The 23,401-nt window shown below is 39.8% G+C and overlaps 1 protein-coding gene across 3 annotated transcripts in view; it reads right to left on the bottom strand.

Moving 5' to 3' along the window:
• Positions 1-14,030: 14,030 nt before the first annotated feature.
• The window catches only part of LOC117458386 (prolyl 4-hydroxylase subunit alpha-2-like), a 45,584-nt gene continuing 36,213 nt past the window's right edge, over positions 14,031-23,401 (bottom strand). The window contains exons 10-16 of one of the 3 annotated variants that reach the window (XM_034098823.2): positions 23,031-23,130; positions 22,421-22,474; positions 20,524-20,577; positions 20,389-20,454; positions 19,026-19,094; positions 15,353-15,449; positions 14,031-15,155 (exon numbers count right to left, since the gene is read on the bottom strand). In XM_034098823.2, coding sequence (XP_033954714.1) covers positions 15,079-15,155; positions 15,353-15,449; positions 19,026-19,094; positions 20,389-20,454; positions 20,524-20,577; positions 22,421-22,474; positions 23,031-23,130 — 517 coding nt within the window. In that variant the 3' untranslated portion in view covers positions 14,031-15,078. The remainder of the gene's footprint in view (positions 15,156-15,352; positions 15,450-19,025; positions 19,095-20,388; positions 20,455-20,523; positions 20,578-22,420; positions 22,475-23,030; positions 23,131-23,401) is intronic. The other 2 variants (XM_034098825.2, XM_034098824.2) reach the window with 2 other exon arrangements.

The raw sequence follows: 23,401 nt of genomic DNA, 5'->3' as shown, positions 1-23,401 counted from the left end.
TTAGTTTGCTAGTTATTACGAAGATTACTTCAGGAAATCGTGACGTTTTCATTGTTACCAAGGTGGTTGCTAGGGACGCTGCTATCGATATTATTTCTGTTATGTTCTGTAACTGTTTAATGGTGTTATCTTTATTGCTACCCCCTTTCCCGTCAATGTATAGTGTTGGTCCACAGCCTAAACATATTAGTTTAACAAAATCCGCATCTAAAGATAGCCTACGTTATTTCCCCCCTGTGCAATTCCAGTCTCACATCTCACAGCACATCGTCATTAACAGACCGAAAACATTTAAAAAAAAAAATAATAATACTTTATTCCGAGTGTGCTTGCTTTTCTCTTTGAAAGTCATCACATAACGGCATTGTAATACACGGTTCGGCTGCATTACATATTACATATCTGCCGTAGTTCTGTATTTATAGAGCCCTGATGAGAAGACAAACATGAGGAACTGGAAACCTGACGTGGATCATAAATATATCAGCCATTAAACAACATCTTACATTTCTTTTCACACAATACGTCTCCTTGCAGTATCAACACTAATTCGGCTCACTTTTATATTTGATCCAATTGGTAGATAGGCTGTATTTACACCATAAAGGTGCACAGCTGATATAAAGGGACACCTGGTGGTTAAAGCATGTTATTGAATTTAATTATTTTTATTATTAGATATTAATACGATCCCTATAAAGTATATTCATTACTCGTTATTCTCTACTAATAGTTCAGTAAAGACTGTATGTAATGACTATTTTGCACATCCCTTTCAAGATTTCATGATTTTCTAAGGTTTATTGACATATCATATAGGCCTACACAACTGTGGTGTAGTTCTGCACTGAATGAAAAACTTGGGTTGCAGGTTCCTCAATAGTGCATTACAAGACATCTATCAATATTTGTGCATACCTCCAGCAATGTTAACTATGTTGAAGCACTTATTTTAACTGATATTATACATAATGTATTAGACTCTTATAAGATGTATGTAGATATTTCATCTCCGGCCTTGTCAGGTATTGAACAATCAATAAATAAAGAACACAGAATTGTTGAATATAAAACACAGAATTTGTGTGATTATACTAAATGATTTTCAAATAAACACAACTGCATATTTAACTGTTACACATGCTGACGTAACGCAAATGTTCCAACTTGGGATCAATAAAGTATATCTTATCTTAAGCTGATCGATGGCTACTGCCATATTTGCAAAATGCAAAAATTACTCCTGGGAATGGACGCTCACATTACCTTTAAGGGCAGCCGACATAAACGAATGTCGTGCTTCCATGAGCGTCAAATCCCGACGCAGATGGGAATACATTGCAATCAGTTGAAAGCTATTTGCGTCCCTTTATGACGCTGAAGGAGCCTAGGAGCGTCACAATTGGACGCCACGGACACTGACCAAACGTCGCTATTGGACGCTTAGGGAGTGAGAGTGTGTTGGTCTGCTTGTTGGGTGTTAGTGTGTGTGTGTGTGTGTGTGTGTGTGTGTGTGTGTGTGTGTGTGTGTGTGTGTGTGTGTGTGTGTGTGTGTGTGTGTGTGTGTGTGTGTGTGTGTGTGTGTGTGTGTGTGTGTGTGTGTGTGTGTGTGTGTGTGTGTGTGTGTGTGTGTGTGTGTGTGTGTGTGTGTGTGTTATGATTTTCACCTGTATTTTGTAACTTGAACAAAAAAAATTGATAAAAATAGCATTGTGCTGTTTTGTTGTATAAACATTAGCCTGAGTTGAATTTTAAAACATTTACTGGCTAAGTTATTTCACTCAGTTAGCAACCTTTCACTGTGTGGTGTTGCCGTATATCTTTACCTAAATATCACATGGGGAATGTATGTGTAATGTATATGTACTAGTGCTACCAATGCCTTATACAGTATAACCTTATAATCCTCCTTAAAACTATAAGAAGTGCCTTACAACAGAATATGTAGGTTATTACACCTTGATATACAGTACATCTGCTGTACGATTGTACATCTGCAGAATAGGTTTAACTCACGTTTAGCCATTTGTCATGCACTATTGTTCATGAATAAATATTTTTCAATGAAACATGGTACTTTGGCATGTGTTATTACATTATGTATTTGGTCTGCCTGTAACGAAGGTAACTTCGTTACTATGGACTGACGGCTTTGGGCCCTTGTAATATTGCACATGTGGGTTTGCACTTTATATAACAACTTCCTTTTGCACAGAAATAATGTCACTCAGCACTTTAGTAGTGAGCAGTTTCAATTTATAGCGTGATTGCACAGTACAGCTTGACATTGCATATTTGCACATTTTTACATATTTTATACTAATTATTGAGGTAATATTTATGAAATGATTAAACGGTATTAATTGGAATGTTGTCTGGCAGATACTGGTCGGGTCCTCGGCTCCACCTGAAAAGAGAGGGGAGTTAGCAAGAGCGCCGAAAGTGTTTATGATTGTGTAAGATTGACAGCAGTTGAGATTAATCATTATGTGCAAATAATATGTATTGGCGTGTATTTGTTTTGATTTGATATACTTTATTAATCCCCGTGGGGAAATTGTTTCTCTGCATTTGACCCATCCTGTGTTAGGAGCAGTGTGCTGCCATTTTGAACGGTGCCCGGGGAGCAGTGTATGTAACATGACGTTAAAGTTGCTTTTGATTGTATAAGTGGACACTGTAAAGTTTACATCTATCACTCACCCATGTTGTTTCATCCTGTGTCCTAGTGCTTGTGCTGTGTGCCGTTTTTTTTTTTTGCGGAGGGATCTAGATCGGCATGAAGGCACATTATGCAATGTGCACATTATCTCGCTTATTACAAGGCCACATTCTCAACAAAGTAACGACATGACTCCCAATATTAATTGAAATGCTTTTATGGATTTAGAAAATGATTTTATTGATTTAAAAAATAGTTGTATTTATTTATTTAAATTGACATGCATAAGTGGCGCAAGTTGCGCAACTGATGCGGTATTGCGCTAAACGGAAATGATTTTGAACGGACACTTTGACCGGAGAGATTTAGATTTGCCGGTCTTCAGCATATTTTACCGGTCGTAGTCCGGTAATTACCGGCTAACGGGAACTCTGACTTGTGTACAGTCAATTGTTTAAGGACCATGTGAACCATGTCAGAAAAGTGCTACAGCTGTTGAGAAGATATGGAATCAAATTGAAGCCCAGCAAGTGTGAACTTTTCAAGCGTGAGGTTCGATATCTGGGAAGAGTTGTTTCTGCCGAAGGTAGCAAAATCGATCCAGCTGACACCATCGCTGTGAGAGCATTGAAAGATAAGAGACCGAAAAATGTGGGAGAGCTTCGAGCTATCATGGGCTTGCTAAGCTACTACAGACAATACATACAGAACTTTTCCCGAATAGCTGGACCACTTTATGACTTGTTGAAAAGTACAGCAGAAGACAACAATGTAACAGAAAGCAGGAGAAAAACAAGACGAGTCACAGAAAAAAAGAAAGGAGTACCATCACACAAACCAATTGTGTGGACTGAAGAACATCAATGCATCCTGGAACAGCTAATAGACTGTCTGGTTGAGCCCCCAGTCCTCGAGTTCCCTGACTTCTCACTGCCATTTGTCCTCCATACAGATGCGTCAAACCAAGGCCTTGGCGCAGTCCTATACCAACAACAGGATGGTAAACTCCGTGTGATCGCCTATGGACTATTTGTACTATGCGCCTACATTTACTGTATACAGTGATAATAATCCACTTACCTATGTCCTGTCGAGTGCCAAGCTTAATGCAACTGGATATAGATGGGTAGCAGAGCTTGCCGACTTTCACTTTACCATTCGATACCGTCCAGGGAAAGAGAATGTGGCAGTCTATCAAGGATGCCTGTAAATGTTGAAGAGATGTTGAACAAATGTACTGAAGAGCTCCCATCAGACTGTGTGGCAGCTACAGCCCAAGCAGTTGAGACTCAAGACTCAAGCTCATCGTTGGTCTGCCCAGTACTTACCACTCTCCAATGTTCATCAGTGAGTGAAGCAATGTATAAATCATTTTCAGTTCCTGAAATAAGAAAAGCAGAGGAAGACGACAAAAACATTGGTCCAGTGATGCAGTGTAAACTGAGGGACAACAAGCCAGATAGTGTTATGCCGTGTTCTTTATTCTCGCATCCAGGAGAGAAGGTTAAAAAGGAGACTAAATGGAGTCTCTGAGAAGGTTCAAAATTGGTACTTTAATTAATAAAAAGCGCGGTAATGATACAAACAGGATATTGTTCAGTCAGGAGAGAAAGTCTGCAGCTTCCTCTCCCAGGTGCTGGCCGTGCAGAAGAGAGCTTACAAGCCTTCGTCTTTCCCGCTTGCTGGCTGTTCGCTCCTCCTCTCTGTGAGCTGTAGTGACGTAGGGGACTTCCCCCCTCGTTCGTCTGTGTCCGATATCGCGTTAAACAGAGGATTTCGACATTTTACATTCATTGCTTACTTCCACATGCCTTTTCTCCTCCTTATCTCTTTCATAACTTTATATGTAATACATGTTAACGGCGTCAATAGCCACTTTAATGATACTAATGGGCGGTAGTCCCGGATGTCGTCATGAAGGATTTTCAGAATAAAAGCTTGGTATTGAGAACTTCCGTTTTTTTCCAGAATAAAATAGCATTTAAACTGACGGTATGTTTAAGGTACATTATGCCATAAAACATTGATTTTAATTTCTAACAATAGATATGCATTGAGTAAACAAAGCAAGTGCCTTCTCCGCGAATGGGAAAGACTCCATATCGATGACGATGGCATTCTTCGCAGGAAGACAGTTAACAGAACACAGCTTGTATTACCTGAGAGGCATACAATCACTGTACTGAAAGAGTTGCATGATGAGATGGGCCATCAAGGCATTGATCGTACAACATCACTGTTTAGAGACAGATTCTTTTGACCATACATGCAAAAAGAAATTGAACACTATGTAGCGAGGACTTGTACTTGCCTTAAGCAAAAAACACCATGCAAAGAATCACGTGCACCTCTCACAAGCATTGTCACTACTCAACCCTTTGAACTGGTGTCAATAGACTTTCTTCATTTGGACAAATGCAGCGGCGGCTATGAGTACATACTGGTAATCGTTGACCATTTCACTCATTTCGCCCAGGCTTACGCCACCACTTCCAAGTCTGGCAAAACTGTTGCTGATCGCATATTTAATGATTATGCTCTCAAGTTTGGTCTACCAACACGTATACATCATGCCCAAGGCGGCGAATTTGAGAACCAGATTTTTGCCCAGCTGAAAAAGAACTGTGGTGTACTTGGGTCGCGAACAACACCATATCATCCTCAAGGAAATGGGCAAGTTGAGCGTTTCAATCGAACACTGCTACAGATGTTAAAGACACTTACTGATAAACAGAAGACAAACTGGAAGGAATCGTTAAACAAGCTGATCTATACATACAACTGCACACGTTGTGAGGTAACAGGCTTCTCCCCTTTTTACCTTCTGTTTGGAAGATCCCCAAGGTTACCCATTGACCTACTGTTTAGTCTAACATCTGAAACAGGAAAAACAGACCATCGAACATACATGGAGAAATGGAAAAGGGAGATGCAAGACGCGTACGAAATAGTGCAGGAGAATGCAAAGAAGTCAAGGGAAAGAAGTAAACGACATTATGATGGAAAAGTGAGAAGCTCCATGCTGTACCCCGGTGATCGTGTCCTTGTTTGAAACCTGACACCGAGAGGAGGCACTGGAAAGCTTCGTAACTATTGGGAAGAGAACATCCACTATGTAATCCGCCAGGTCGGAGAAGACATTCCAGTTTATGAAATCAGACCTGAGCAGGGAAGAGGAAGATCGAGAATAATGCATCGCAATCTGTTGCTACCTTGTGATCACTTACCTCTGGAAATTCAGCCAAAGACAGTGTCCAAGCAAAAGAACCAAGTTTATTTTTGAGAAGGTCAACTAGTGACAATGTGGACAAATCCATTTCAAGTTGCCCCACCATTATATGTGCAGAGATAGCCTATACAGGCACAAAACAGACATGGACAGTGTATTATAGAGAATGGTAGGACTGAGACCGTTTGACACAAACAGAAACAGTAGTTCAGTAGATCACTTTATTGACACACCTCAAGATCAAATTGAACATTTCAGGTTTAAAACCTTTAGTTTATAGATTTTGAGATGTCGGGACGACATCAAATTTAGCAGGGGAGTGTGTAATAGATTGTTTTTGTAACATTGACAGTATTTTAACTGTTACCTTTGACCTTTGTTAATGTAGTTTAATTGTAGGATGTTTGGAAAGGATGAGAAGGTATTCTGTCTGCGCTTGTTTGTGTTCGTTTTGGAGACGTGTGATCTGTTAAACTGTGATCGACTAGATGGCCTTGATCTGGGAGACGGAGATCGATTGCTCTTGTCTCCGCCCACATATCTGGGGGGTTTCGCGATACTTTCCTCACTCGAGTAAAGTACCGGAGAATGAAACCTAACTTTGACTCTTGTCAACATTCTTCTCTTTTATCAGGTATGTAGATAGTACAAAACCATAACAAATTGGGCCAAACTATAACATAACATGTGTAAGGAGTGTTTTAAAGCGGTTGTGTGAAATATTGAGAGTGTTATTATTACGTTTTATCAGCTTGGACCAAGCAGCAAACTCTGGGGAAGAGCCGGGACGCCAATACGGAAGTGCCACACACTGCAGTTCATACATGGGCCGCTAGGCCACTGGCTGCAGAAAGGAGCAATTTCCATAGACCCCCATGTTAAAATGCCCAACTTTACAGCAGAAAAAAACATGTTTCTACCCATGGATGCAATAAATATTATTATCGATATAGTTAGATTCCACCTTCATGATTATGAATCTGTGACTGAATTGTTTTCTAACACAACCCTTTTATTTATATTAGGTCTTAACGTTTTTGCATAAATTAGGGCGTGGTCACGTTGATGGACACGCACATGCCTCACTGTCAGCTAACCAATCAATCAATCAATCAATCAATCAATCAATGTTTATTTATATAGCCCAATATCACAAATGTTACATTTGTCTCAGTGGACTTCACAGTGTGTACAGAATATCAGTATGACAATACGACACCCTCTGTCCTTAGACCCTCACATCGTACAACGAAAAACTTCCGAAGAAAACCCAGTTTAAAGGGGAAAATGGGAGAAACCTCAGGGAGAGCAACAGAGGAGGGATCCCTCTCCCAGGACGGACAGACGTGCAATAGATGCCGTGTGTAAATTGAAAAGATAATACATTTGCAACATAGGTAGTCCAAATGTTTGGAAATGCATGTGTGTATAATAGGACGATGAATCCACGAGTATATCCATCCAGGACCGATGATCCAGGACCACAGCCACGACTCGCGATCCAGGACACAGGACCGCAGGATCATCCATGACTCTGGATCCCGGCGTATATAGACACCAAAAAGAAAGAAATGTGGGGAAGCTGGGTTAATCGGAACATGAGAGTACACAGGTATAGACAGAGAGAAGGAAGAAGTAAGATGTCCCCCGACAAACTAAGCCTATATCAGCAAAACTAGGGGCTGAATCTAATCAGCCCTAACTATAAGCTTTATCAAAAAGGAAGGTCTTAAGCGCACTCTTAAAAACAGATAGGGTGTCTGCCGCCCGAACACAAACTGGAAGCTGATTCCACAAATGTGGAGCTTGATAAGAAAAGGCTCTGGCTCCCATTGTACTTTTAGATACTCTAGGAACAACCAACAACCCTGCATTCTTGGAACGCAATGCCCTAGTAGGGTATAATGAGTTATTTAAGGTAACATGGCGCCTGCCCATTAAGGGCTTTGTAGGCGAGAAGAAGAATTTTAAATTCTATCCTGTGTTCTATAGGGAGCCAGTGTAAGGCAGCCAGAACAGGAGTAATGTGGTCCCTTTTCCTAACTCTGGTTAGTACACGAGCTGCAGCATTTTGAATCAGCTGAAGCGACTTGACTGACTTCTTGGTACACCCTGATAATAAGGAGTTACAATAATCCAGCCTAGAAGTAACAAATGCATGGACTAATTTCTCTGCATCGTTTTGAGGCAAGATATCCCTGATTTTTGCAATGTTACATAGATGGAAGTAGGCGGTCCTTGAAATTGATTTTATGTGGGCGTTAAAGGATAAATCCTGATCAAATATAACACCAAGATTCCTTACAGTCTCACTGGAGGCCAAATTAATGCCATCCATAGTTAGTATATCTTAGTATATCTTATATCTAGATAATTTGTTCGGGCCAAGTACAATAACTTCAGTTTTGGTCGTGTTTAACATCAAAAAATGTAAGGTCATTCATGTTTTTAAGTCCTTGAGGCAGTCTTGAATTTTAAATATAGTTGAGTATCATCCGCATAACAATGAAAGTTTACAGAATGATTCCTTATAATATTGCCTAACGGAAGCATATATAATGTGAACAAAATAGGTCCGAGCACTGAGCCCTGTGGCTCTGTATATTGGTATATGTACACCATAACGGTGCACAGCTGATAGAAAGGGACACCTGGTGGTTAAAGCACGTTATCGAAATGTATTATTTTTTATTATTAGATATTAATAGGAGACACAGACAGGCAAACTAATAAGGCTTTATTTAAACATTAAAGAATACTTTAGGTTAAGGTCTTATTTTGAATAAGGAAAAAGCTTTGGGGGGCATACATATTAAGCCTGACAAAGTACTAATATATTGCTTTCCTGCAATGTTAACTACTGTATGTTTAAGCACTTATTTTAACTGATTGCAACTGATCACTCACTTAGGGCACCGCTGTCTCAGGTGACTACCTTCCTCTCTCGGATGCAGTGCTCTCAGATGATGACTCAGCTCTCTCGGAGGATGACTCAGCTCTCTCAGATGCAGCGCTCTCGGATGATGACTCAGCTCTCTCAGAGGAACAAGAATCTTTCTCAGATGACAGTGACTCAGATTCTAGTTTGGGTAATCCATTTGGGATGTTAGGGAAATATCCTGATATGGACTCCAAGCTAACTGCAGCAGGGTACTACAACCAGGGCTGAAGCACTAATCATGATTATGAGCCATGCTGCTCGACATAATATTACAGGTTCTCAGCTCAGTGATTTGCTCAAACTCATTAATCAGCTGTTTGGAAAAGATGTTGTCCCCAGATCTAAACATTCTTTTAACAATATCTTTAAGAATAATTCAGAGATGGTAGCATTTCATTTTTATTGCGACAAATGTAAAGCAAACATTGGCACAAAGGAAGAAATACAAGATAACAATATAACAATGTGTGCAGAGTGCCTATTCCCAGTTGTGGTCAGTACCCTTAACAGTGCAAGGTTTTTCATCAATGTACCAGTTGCTCCTCAAATACAGCGCCTGCTTGAAAATCCAGAGGTAAACAATGAGTTGAGCTACAGGTTTGATCGCCCATGCAATGGAGACAGAGTCATTTCAGACATTTATGATGGTGAATCCTACAAAAAATTGTCAGCAGCTGGTGAGATTTTATTGGATGTTAATAATTTCTCGTATAATTTTAACTCTGATGGTTCACCTGTGTTCAAGTCCTCAAAGTTTTCGATTTGGCCCATTCAGATTCACTTGAATGAACTTCCACCAAAAATGTGATTCAAACACATTGTTCTGGCTGGTTTATGGTTTGGTTCAAGTGAGCCTTGCATGCATGTTTTTCTTAAACCTTTTGTTGATCAGTCAAAGTTACTTGTATCCAAAGGAGTGTCTTGGGAAAAAAATGGAATGCAGGTCAATAGCAAAGTTATAGCAGGTGTCTGTTGTTGTTGTGTTGACTCAAAGGCAAGGCCCACCATGCAGAACACAAAACAATTCAATGGTTACTTTGGCTGTGGCTTTTGCCTCCACCCTGGTAACCTTGTGGAACGTCAAGTAAAGTACACAATGTGTGAAAATCCAAACAGTGACAGAGATGCAGAAGGAATGTTGGCTGATATGGAGTTGGCATTAATTGAACAAAAAAGTGTCCGGGGTGTCAAAGGCCCATCTCCCTTGATCAACATGCCACAATTTGATATTGCATGGGGGTTTCTGATTATATGCATGCTGTGTTATTAGGTGTTGTCAGACAAGTGACAGAACTCATGCTAGAGGGCACCAATCAGCCATATTACATTGGCAGACCTGCAACATTGAGGGTTATTGAAAACCGAATCAGATGCATTCAGCCACCACATCTGATCACTTGGTTACCTAGACCAGTGGTTCCCAAACGGTGTGCCGCGGCACACTGGTGTGCCGTGAGGCAAGTCCGGGTGTGCCGTGGGATTTTGTGACAACCATACCTTATTATTGCAATATACAACTACACAAAAATAAAAAATGTACTACATCAGTACTTTGTAGGTTTATATGTACGTAATCTGCGCGACTTGCGCGTCCACATCTCCACGTGCAGTGCTGCATACACATGGCTGAGTCAGCGATAACTCTCGCGGGGTGGAGGTATGCCCATTATTTTGAGTTCATCCGAAGAATAGACAGGAATGTGACGGTGAGGTGCAAACTGTGTCCAGGCCAGAAGCTGTTATCCACTGCTGTAAACACCACGTCAAACCTCAACACACACCTGCAAAGAACACATGCTAAGGTGGAGCTACCGCACAGCTATTTGTTGTTTGTTTATATCACAGTCTGTTCTTCTTCTCTGTCTTCCGGTTGTTGCCTGTTTTGAATGACGAATACACACTACCGCCGCCTGCTGGTAAGGAGAGTTATTGCCACTCACGCATGCGCAGTTCGTACGTGCTCGGCTGAAGTCTTTGCGGTGTCTGGTTCCAGTGCAACACATGGCCAACACGCAGGAGAACACGCCGACGCAACAGAGTGAGCAGAGATAGACTGCGCAAAATATACAGATAGCAGGAGACAGAGGACAGCCATGGTCAGATAGCAGGAGACAGAGGACAGCCACGGTCAGATAGCAGGAGACAGAGAACAGCCACGGTCAGGATCTGGATCAGTCTTATGCGACAATGGAAACTGAACTAAAGAGAACATTTGAAACTTTAGCAGTCTGCGTGATCTGCTTGCAGGGAGGGGCGGGCCGGCCCTGCGAGTAAAGTAATGAGTAAAGTAACGAGTTACTTTATGTAGAGAGTAACGAAGTAGTGTAATATATTACTTTTTTTACTTTTTTAAAGTAATATGTAATATATTACTTTTTTTTAGTAACGACCCCATCTCTGCTGAAATGTTACATTTATAATTTGTAGTTCAGGACCATGGACAATGCAGCTTCCTTGCATTGACAGTTCTCTGTGCTGAGTTTCCTTTGTCTCATTTTTAATGTTGTGACCTGTCTGGTTTAAATGAGTGTGTTGCTGCTTTGATGAAGCCTAATTTGATAACGTTTCAAATTAATTTCTGAAATATTTCGTTAATAAATATTTCATGAGTAATATAGTTGTCTTTGTCACATTTTATTTGGCATTAGTAAATAATTATGCACATTTACAGATATTTTACATGATATCAGTGATAACACGTGTTATAAGGGCTATTTTGCACAATAGGTGTGCCTTGAGATTTGTACTTGTCCTTTGGTGTGCCTTGGGCACAAAAAGTTTGGGAACCACTGACCTAGACCAGTGAGCTGAAATTCTGGAAAGCCTCTGAATGGCGGGCGTGGCTATTGTTTTATTGCTTGCCCTGTCTTGAAAGTGTACTAGATGGTCGCTACACCAAACACCTTTGCCTGCTCGTTACTGCTGTTTTTCTCCTTTTGAAGGACAAGATTCACTTTGATGACGTGAACAAAGCAGATGTAATGCTCCTTGAGTTTGTTGTGAAGTGTCAGTCTTTGTATGGGGAGAGTGCAATGACATTCAATATGCATCTCCTGACTCATCTGGCTAAGTCTGTGAAATTGTGGGGTCCATTGTGGGCACACTCCGCTTTTGTGTTTGAGAATGGAAATGGAAATCTCCTTAAAATGGCGCATGGAACCAAATGTGTTGCTCTTCAAGTGGTCAACAATTTCTTGCTGTACAGAGCTGTACCACATTTCTCAAAGCAGTATGCAGTCAGTGACTGTGTCCTTGCATTTTGTCAGGAGATCAATAGCTATTCAAAAGTACAGAAATGTATACGCTACCAGGACACAACAGTTTTGGATGATGGAAAGATCAAACACCTCACACAACACGAAAGGAATGCCTTCCTCACAGCATTGATAGAACAACCGATTACAATTCTTCTTCACAACAGAATGACACCAAGGGTTTGGTCTACACAAGTAAAAACTATACCCGCGCCAAAAGACGCAATGATTATTGTGTAAGTCTGACAGATGGAATAATATCATTCAGCTCAGAAGCAGGAGCAGAAATTGCCATGTTCTTCAAACCTTTTGACACACAGACTAGGTCCCAGGGTTATGGTTTTGTGCCTCATATTTTTAGGGTAAATGAAGGTACATCCTTGATCCACTTGGTTCGAGTTGATGATATTGAACAAAAATGTCTCCTTGTGAAGTCCGCTGACGGAATGTACATATGCAACTTTCCAAACCTGTATGATGCCCCTTTCACACCAGCGCCTTTTCAGCTCCGGCTCGGAGCTAGAGCCTGAAAAGCGCCGGGTTTTCCAGTTCACACCGGAGCTGCGCCGGCTCTTAGCTCCGGAATCCGCTTCAATTCCAGCTCCAAAAAATTGTCGGTCCAGAGGCAAGTGCTTTGGAGCTAAGAGGTGACGTCGCTTACGTCTCTCTTACGTCGAGGCGTGCAGGAAACTAAACCCACCTCCCATGGGTCGACTGTTATGCCTGCCTACAAGCAGTAGTGCCTATAAACACACTTTATAAAGTCAGGCAACACTAACCAGGCTTCGTGTGATTCTGTTTATTTGTGCCTTACTTTGACCATCCGTTCACTGTTATCGATCATTGTGGAGAGAGGCAGACGTGTTGTTTTGTATTATTGCAGCTATCGGATGCAAGTAGTCAGTTTAGCTTCGGTTGCTATGCTAACATCACCCGTTTTATACCAGAGAAACTTTCATAACAGCGTTGTGATACCAAACAGTGTCAATTCAGACTGACACACATTCACTTAGGCTAAGGGGAACTGGGGATATGCATCAGCTGCTTGTGTGAGTCGGACAGTGAATACTTTAGAGCGGCCGCTGCAGTGTGAGCTAACCGGGAGCTAACGGGATAATAAACTCCCGTGGAAGAGCAGCACTGCAGCGGTCGGTAAATGCTGCAGAAACACATTAATAAACAATGAACCACGGCACTCTGGAGAAAAGTATAAGGTTGGAGAAGTCGTTATTCAATTTATTCTGGCTTCGTGTGATTAAAAGCAACATGATCATCGACCCGACGCAGTTGTTGTTGTTGTTGTTGTTGTGAGCTGCCGTAATGGCTGCCGTTGGGGGGCAAATCAGCGATGTAAACGGTGACGTCATGACGCAGCAAGGGCAGCTCTGGGGCGCCAGTGGGCGGTGTGCACAGAGCGGGAGCTGAAAAGGGAAACCGGAGCTGAACCAGAAAAGCTCCCGCTCGGAGCTAGAAACTGAAAAGCGCTGGTGTGAAAGCCGCATGAGAGGGATTACAATCATTTCATTGTGTATGTAATGTCTGTGCCTCTGGAAATTTGAATTGATATTTTCTTACTGTTGTGTACAAATAACAGTTAAGCTATTCAGCATCGTAAAAGCAATTAACAGATTAATTGATAACATATGAATGTACCGGAAATACCAAGGGTCCACATGTCCACAGGTTTTCATGCTACTGTAAATGGCCTGACATGAAAATAAAATATACATTCATTCATCAATAAGTTTAAGATTATACAACATTAGATTAAGGGGCTTTTTTAAATAAAATAAACTAGTAACTGCTGGACAGTGAAATCAAAATATTATAATTAATGCCTAAAGAGTGTGCAATAGCTTCGAGCAAATCACTCTTGATATATTCTTACTTTGCTCACTCTGTTTTACGGTGAATTAACCAGTAATAAAGTTATGACAGTAAACATTTTAATAAAAGACAGAGTTTATTTAGACTTGCTTGTTTGCCAGCTTGACCAAAGAGCACAACATCTAACAGTGAAATAATTTAAACACTACATAAATAAAACATTATGGACATGTTATGGAGGAAATGTTTCTCTTTCAGGTTTAAAGGAAAATAAACCCTTTAGATGCAAACCATAAAAGAGTGTCAGGAGAATGTAATCAAGTATATGTGTAAATGAAGATAGAGTAAAGCCTATTTATGTCTACAAAATGAAAGTAGTATACTGTAGGTAAATAGTTTGTTTTTCTTTAAATGTTTCCTTATTAAACCTTCAAATAGAGCCCATACCTTTTCAATGCATCTATTGTAGCATTAGGTAATCATCAACTACAGTTGGGTAAAAGAGTCACTTTCACATTGAAAGAAGGTCATTTTTCTCAACTCAATAAATATGTCTATCACATTGAAACTTCACTCATTTGCTCTGAAACCATTTTGGTAAGGCCTTCAACACACCAACTGTATGTTTCGATGTATGTTTTTAAAAGCTAGGATATTAGGTACATAAATAAGGGCTTTTCATTTTTAGGGGTTAGACAAATCTTATTGTGTAAATGGAACAGTATGGAGGACTACAATGTAAAACATTAGTATTTGTTTTTTGGTATCAGTACAAAAGATTTGTTAGAGAACTCATGAACTGCTTATAACTTAATAAAATATACTAAGATATTAGTGACTGTACAGTGGGTGTACATTGGCAAACCATCATAGCACTGACATAGTTCTGTGTTTTGTTTTGATAAAGGAATTTGATTTACAATTCACACGTTTTATTCCTAATTCACTTTAGTGGGGAAGGTGTGGGAGTACATGTGTTTTGTACCTCTTCGCACCTCAGGCTGATATAATTTCCTCAAAACATTTACGATGTAGACAAGTTGAAGCAGAGAGCGCCAGGTGTTGAGTTATGTGTCTATGGGTTATTAAATAATTTAACGAATTAAGGCACTACTGAGGGTGTGTTTACAGTGCATGCGTCTTTGCACATTTGTTAAGTGTGTGTTTAACTTCGGTCCACTTCTGTCAGGCCACAGGGTCTCCTGAACTCTTGTCCTCGCTCGTGGATCCACTTATTTGACACTGATGAAATAAAAGAAAACATACATATGAGGAACAAAAAAGCCTAGTCGGATTAGTCATACATTCTAAACAAAAAAAACAGCCCTGTTCTCTGGGACGGTAAGACTCATAATGACCAAAGATTCACCAAATATTATTCCTTCCTTGGCATTCAATGTAATAATTAAAAACCGTGATGAATCTTAACTGTTACTTACCCCATTTACTTCCTACTAAGACGGGACAGGCTGCATGCCTGGTCCTATAGTCTCCCTCCCCACTCTTGAACAGATTGTACCAAAACACTGCCGTCCCCTGTGGAGAAATGGAACAAATTCACACATAAAGCTCACATATGATGTACAGGAGAGAGGAGACGATAGTTAAAAGACAGATGCTGGGCTACAGCAGTCCTGGAGCACAAGCGGCTTCACGCTGAGTGTGGATCATTGCAGCAATATGACCCGAGTTTCTCAAGCGGACTATTGGTTGCTTGAGAAACATATGCATATATACATATATCGTATTGATTGAAAAATACACAGAAAACAAAAGAGTCAATTCTAAGTAGAATGTAAAGTTGTTGTAAGCCAGCAGTAGAAACGTGAGGGTCTACTTTGGGACTCAACACTTTGAGGGAAATGATAAGGTTGGACTATTGGATAGACTGATAAGCAAGAAATTGGAAAACAGAGGTCAACATTGAACCGGCATTTGGGGTTAAATTGGGACACAACAACTGTCCAAGGCCAATTGCAGTTTGTTTTCCAAGCTACAAGTAAAAAGACAGCTGACTTCACAGAGAAAGACATTCAGATAAATGACCAGAATTATTAACATCACAAACAAGTGTTTGAGGAGCGTGCAAAGTACAAAGAAACAGCTTCTTGGCAAAAGAAAATTAAATATATTTGACATCTACACACTGCAGAAGATAGAAGAAGAACAAAGTGTTGGCAGAGACTTTGTTCTAAATCAAATTAAATCAAATTTTATTTCTATAGCACATTTAAAAATGATTTTCGGTCGAGCCAAAGTGCTGCACATGCAGATAATAAATAACACATTACTACCGATGTAAACAGAAGACAATAAATTACAACAGCAAATATAAAAATCAAACACAGGGAAGTGTCATGAGTCGTGCTCTGCTATGATTAGAAGGCCAGGGTGAAGAAGTGAGTTTTTAGTTTTGATTTAAAAACCCCTAGGGTCTGGGCCGACCTCACATGGTTCCAGAGCCTAGGGCCAGCCGCCGCGAAGGCTCGGTGCCCTCTGGTTTTTAGCCTGGTTTTAGGCACTACCAGTAGCAGCTGGTCAGCCGACCTTAATGCTCTGGCTGGGGTGTAGCGCTGGAGGAGTTCAGCTATATAGGCCGGAGCCAGCCCATTTAGTGCTTTAAAAACAAATAAAAGGATTTTAAAATCAATTCGGAACCGAACTGGAAGCCAGTGCAATGAGGCCAGAATTGGGGTGATAAGGTCACGCTTTTTGTGGCCAGTGAGGAGACGTGCCGCTGCGTTCTGCACTAGCTGCAGGCGTCTAATTGAGGCCTGGTCCATACCCACGTATAGAGCGTTGCAATAATCGAGTCTCGAGGTCACAAAGGCGTTGAGAACTCTCTCCAGGTCTTTGAAAGATAAAAAAGTCTTGGTTTTGGCCAATACTCTTAATTTAAAAAAGCAGGATTTCACTACGCTGCTGACCTGCTTGTCGAATTTAAAAGTGTTAGTAAAAGGCACTCCAAGATTCATGACCGAGGGGAGGATGTTTGTTTTAAGAGGACCCAGAATGTCAACAGAAGAGGCTGGAGGTTGGGGTCCAAAAAAGATGACCTCAGTCTTGCTCTCGTTGAGGTTAAGAAAATGTCTGCTCAGCCAGGACTTCATTTCTGTCAGGCAATCCATCAACTGCTGTAGTGAGTGTTTGTCATTTCCTTTGAGAGGCAGATAAATCTGAACATCGTCAGCGTAGCAGTGGAAGGGAATGTTACGTTTTCTGAGGATTGAACCTAGGGGCAGTATATACAATAAAAAGAGGATGGGGCCCAGGATAGAGCCTTGGGGAACCCCACAAGTAAGAGGGGCCTTTGCAGCGGAGAAGGCACCTAGCTGCACTGAAAAACTGCGGTCTGTCAGGTAGGACCTGAACCATGCAAGGGCAGAGCCTGTGATGCCAGCGGACTGTTCAAGCCGTGACAACAGGATGCTATGGTCCACTGTGTCGAAGGCAGCTGTTAGGTCTAATAGCACCAGGACAGCTGGGCTACCTGAATCGGCGGCTAGGAGCAGATCGTTAAAAACTCTTAAAAGGGCTGTTTCAGTGCTGTGCATTGGTTTGAAGCCAGACTGAAACTTTTCATGGATTCCATGTGAGATTAAAAAAGACTGCAGCTGGGCGTAGACTATTCGCTCCAGGGCTTTGGATAAAAAAGGTAGCTGGGAGATGGGCCTAAAATTTGTGGGAATTGAGCGGTCGAGATTTTTCTTTTTTAGCAGTGGCTTGACCACAGCATGTTTGAAGGCAGCTGGGACGCAACCTGAGCTAAGAGAGGTGTTTATGACTAATAAAATACTTGCTCCAACTGAATCAAAAACATCTCTGAGAAGGCGAGAGGGAATGCTGTCTGAGGTGCAGTTTGTCGGCCGCAGGTGCTTGACAACATCCGAGAGAGAAGTGAGGGATACAGGCTCAAAGTGGTCGAGGACAGCAGGGCACAGAAAAGGAGCAGAATCTGAGGTAGCACTAGTGTGGGCTAGCCTAAGAGCAGATACTTTTTCAATAAAAAATTTAAGAAACCTATCACAGAGAGTAGTCGATGGCACAACCAAAGAAGCATCACAGGGATTTATGATCGAGTTGAGGACATTAAAAAGAACCTGAGGTTTCTGGCTGTTTTTAGAGATTAACAGAGAAATGTGCTCTGTTTTGGCTGCTTTGACTGCCATCTGGTAGTCGGAAAGACAAGCACGAATGATTTATAGGGAGACATGGAGTTTATCCTTTTTCCATTTTCTCTCTGCACGCCTGCAAGCGCATCTGAGAGCACGAGTACAGTCATTGAGCCATGGCTCTGAGAGAACTTTGGTGCGTCTAAGCCTAAAAGGAGCAACAGAGTCCAGTATCAGGGTACATGTTGAGTCAAACATGGAGATAAGCTCATCAGCACTAAAAGCACAATTCACCTTTAATTTACAGATCGGAGAAACATTAAAAACATTAATTTTTTAGTAGACAGTTCCCTTTTGTCCATGGTATGTGTATTAAGGGTAGCCCAAAGCACCATGTACAAACAATACTATACTATATAGTGAAACACTATTTCACTATTTGCAGCGATTTAACATAAGTGAGCTAGCCAATATAGTTCCAAGAGGATTCATAGTAAATGTTTAGTTACAGAAAGAGGATCATTCATTTGGTGTAAATAAAATATTTTGTTTCTTTTTAACAAATAGGCCAATACATTTTTGTTAATGGTATTTTGATTTATGTGTAATGCTAGACCTATTAAAATAACTTTCCAAACATTATAAATGATGATCATTTGGTGGCCTGCGGTAAGGGCCCCCATCTGTGCCACGGTGCCACTGTTAAAGAGCCATGACCTAGGGCAAATACTTCTGAAGTACTGCACAAAGTCTATAGTTTAAAAAATGTCACGCTTCATCAATTTTCATTTCAAAGTGATACCTAGTAAATGTAGAGGAAACCTCCCACTGAGATCCTCCATCATTCTGTCAGGACTTACAGAGAGTGGGCGTGTTTAATCATTGACTCAACATAACAACACAGAAAAATCTGTTTTTCACTAGCTGTACAAAGTGAACACAGTCTAAATTGGAAAATATTATTATGATATTTATTCACAGACATGCTTGCTGTCATCACCTTTCTAGGCCAGATAGCTGCTCCAAAGTCAGGGAAGACGGTGGCTCCTCCTGCCTCCACATCGCTCATCTGAGGAAACACACACACTCGTTGGAAACTGCCTTAATTAAACACATGTTTTGTTTGTTTTATAAATGCTGTGAATGTATATACTGTATACATTGATTTTAATTTCAGAGCACAATATAGCAAGATAGATTATTGTGTAATGTAATTTCTTTTGTAAAAACATATGAAATGTTGCATAATGAGTGGCATGTAAACAGGGTCCAGTTAAGGACTTGCATGAAGTAATTTGCACAAAATAAATGTATTTCTTACGTTGTTTTTGTTTGTAGAAGCGCCACATTTATTAATTTATTGTAAAAATGAATCTGAACTTTTTGATCTGTTATGATTATAAACTGAAGCAATTAACACCATAAACTGGGTTTTAAATAGTTTTTTTGTGAAGTCCTACTTAGTATATAAAGAAATGATGAAAATTAACAAATTAAATGTTTCAAAAATTACATCTCTGCAAGTGCTGAGGATGTAGCGATGGGGGGGGTCAAAATTACCCCCTCAGCGGTTCTAGGAGTAATGGAATGTTGGCGGTTCTAGTGTTAATGAGTGGCATCTGAAGTAAAACACTGGGTCCAGTTAAGGACTTGCATGAAGTAATTTGCACAACATGACAAGCCACACATCTTTATACAACAAAGGGGTGTAAGAAACCACAATGTGAATTACAGTGAGGGAAAACTATAAAGACTATAGAGATTTCAGAGCACAGAAAAAGTTCCTCTAAAATGACCCAGCCGTTGTTCCACACACATTTCATCACTACTTCATCACAGTTGTGTCTCATATCTTTTTAAACGAGTCAAACATGCTTGTTGATCTAAAGTGATGATCCTTTATCGGAAGGATGTACTTTAAATGTGTGAAGTGTTTTACTCCTTGTATTCTCTGGATCATTCAGGTACATACATTATTAAAAAACGTTCTGTTTTGGGGAGTCATTGTATTTTGTACAACCCAGTGTTAGCAAGGGTAAAATAAAGAGTTAATGGGGGATGGCCAACACAACTCTCTGCAATGTGTACTGGAACTGATTGACAGAAAAACCTCCTTGAAGTTTGTTTCTCAGTCATCCAAGTGATGGGGTAGTGAGAGTTTTTTTTTTTGTAATGCTACAGCCTCTTGCCTCATTGCATCAAGTGCTTATAGAATTTGAGAGGTACGACTGTGTTCGCCAAATGAAAGTCAATCAATCCAAGTCCAAGTTGAACCAGAGCATGAAGCGAAAACAAAGAAAGGCCGGTGTGTAGATTTCAGGAGACCCGCCTTCAACCAATGGCGACTAAGTGCACATACTTACGTAATTTAAAAAAGTTGCCACACGATTTCCAGTGCCTAATCTTTTGAAAGCATCAGGTTCATCTTTCTATGAAGATAAAATTCAAGAGTGAAAATACATGATGAAAGCACTGCTCTCCGACCCACGCGTACTTACGTAGTTTAGGAATGTAGCAAGTCTATTTCCGTCGGGATTCTTGTCAAAAGGAGGCTGCAACAGATGGTTAGACATGAACTCATCACTAAAAAGACATGGAATAGGAGCCCCACCACTAAGGGCACTGTAATAACACATTATGTGATAACACCACATAATGTAATGTAAAAATAATGTAATGTGTTATACCTTTCCCTGCATTTTATAATAAATTATAGCATATTGCATGTGTAAAAGTGTAAGTTATACCCATTTTATTCAACGCCATACTTAATTTTGACCCATTATTGTATTCTATCAGTACTAGTCATGCTCAAATGCATCAAATATGCATTGTTGTTAAAATGTTATAGCAATTTTTTTTAAATGAAGTCATCCATTTGTGTGTATTTTTTACATACTCACTAGGGTAAAATGAATTGTGTATGTAAAATGTGTAACAATCATTACAATATGTTATGATTTATAACAAAATAATTGGAAGTGTATCAATATAGTGTTTAGCAATTTCCTACAAATGCAGGTGTTATTACAAAATAATGGTACTATAGAAGAAAATGTTGTTAAAGGTTAACTACACTTACATCCAATGTCATTACAACTTAATTTCACTAAATATCACGCAAGTACAACTTAAAAGTTTTAAAGGAACATAATGCACATACAACTACAAAAAGTTGACATGTAGCACTTAATTATTGTATAAGAAGATGCATACATCATAAAGTTGGCTACTTATTCAAAGAGGATCCTCAGAAGAAAAGACCAAAAATCTAATAATCCATAAATTATCACTTTCTCATTTTTTTCACCTCGGCTCATTAATGTAACAAGAAGATTCTTTAGCTGGCTGCACAATACATACAGCTATAGATCTTATGAAGACCATAGATCACATCTTAGATGGTTCCCAGCTGGAACACAGAGGGAACAGAGCTGGGATCTCTGAGGGAAAGGGTAATTTAGGAACCTTTAAAGGATGAGGGGGGGGGTATGAGTCCACAATGCACCAAGTTATACAGTCAGTCAACAAGCAGTGCAGATATTTTTGACAGAGTTAAAACAAATATTACACAGATTTCAGATGATCAAACTCAGTGTGATATCTCTGTGGATATCAACACATATTGCAGTCAAAATAAATGGATGAGCAGGTAGATAAGTGACAAAACAGAACCACAGTTTAACAACAGTTAACTTTAGTAACTTTGGAATTATGAGTGTAATCAGGCCCAGATTAAAGAAAAGGTGGGAGAAAAAGAGGAGATGGTTTTAAGCATTTAAAAGAAAAGTAGAGAAATAAGAGGCACAGGAAGAGACAGTAATATTCAGATTATGACTTGATTATTCACAACCAAACGGCACCGTATTTTAAAAAGGAAAAGCCATGCTGTTGTCTAGCAGCAGTTTCATTGTGCATGTATTTGTCGGTTATTGTTGGGTAGGATTAAAATGTCCTGGCAATAATTGTATTTTCCAAACAACCAAAGACATGTTGAGTCTTCACACACTACGAAAAGTAGGGTGATGGCGATGTAAGGCCATAAAGGTGTACCTCTAAAATGTTTTAAATGTTTACATATTTTTGGGGGGTTTTACAGTTAAAATGTCAGGAGTCAAATAACTGACCCTAAAGAACACAGACATGTACAAAATGTGTCCTTCACAGTGCAGAGGATACAATAATAGAAACATAAAATTAAAAGGTAATAAGGGTTTTGTTTGTTTTCAAGCAATTAAATCTTAGACAATGAGAGAATGTTCATACAAGTAATGCGATGGGCTCCTTATAATAAAGAGTACTAGACACATTCACTAACAGTGATCTTCATAAAAGTATTGAAACTAAAACAATCAATTTCCATACCCACCCACCCACACTCACACATTAACTCACCCTTGAGAAGTCATAGTGTGGCTCGTACTGTCCTCCAACTCCATAGTTAGCGACCTGGTCAGCCATTGACAAAGATGATTTAAACATTTTATTCATTGTTTTATATCATTAGGCAAAAATAATCAGTTGATAATAATATGATTGTCATCTTAATTGTAATCTATCCTGGAATATACAGTAATTGCTAAATTAAGAATAATTGTTGTATACTTTGCTTGAATGTACAACTCTTCTTAGGATATAAACAGGGATAACATTTTTGTAAGAAAGTAGTTCCAGTGAGGTCTGTTGAATATCACTGACTGATTACATTACATATCCCACTACAGTTGGGCTTTTCTTAAATGTGATTTGTCCTTGCTTTAAATAAAACAAACACAATTCAGTTAACTTTTTTTATACTGCCTTGGATAAGATATAATGAGAAGTTCTGAATGTGTAAACCTATCAGTTCAACAAAATCGAATCAAATTAAAAACGTTACCCTGCACATATCACTTTCATTTTAGTGAATAAAATTATAACAATGGATGTCAGAATACTGAGTTATATGTGAAATAAGGGTGTGTTGCTTAATGCAATTCGGTCTATTGTCCCTGTATGAAATTACCTGTAGTAACTCTGCAGTGTCTACTTCGAGGCCTGTGATGTCTTCTATTCTCTGGTTGACTCTGGCAATGACAGGGTCATCTTCCTCTTCTAACCATGCACTGGAAAAAAAAACATTAAAGTGTTCATGTAAAAGCATATAGTACGATGCACAAACACACTTTAACCCTGGTGATTGAGTAATTCAGAGCTCAGGCTGGACATTCAGGATTAGATCCTCAAGTTTCTGTGCTCCTCTCCTGCTCCTCATCAAATATCAGTCCGAGTATTTTGCTTAACCTGTTAAGCCCTGAGCCTGTTTTCCAGGTCTCAGGCTCGAAAATGACATTCCCAGAACAAATGACCATATCTTCCTTTTCATAAACCAGCTCA

Source organism: Pseudochaenichthys georgianus, chromosome 14 (genome assembly GCF_902827115.2).
Source record: "Pseudochaenichthys georgianus chromosome 14, fPseGeo1.2, whole genome shotgun sequence".
In the NCBI taxonomy this organism is placed as follows: Eukaryota; Metazoa; Chordata; class Actinopteri; order Perciformes; family Channichthyidae; genus Pseudochaenichthys; species Pseudochaenichthys georgianus.
The sequence above is the reverse complement of the archived record's forward strand: the minus strand, read 5'-3'. Positions and strand labels throughout refer to the sequence as shown.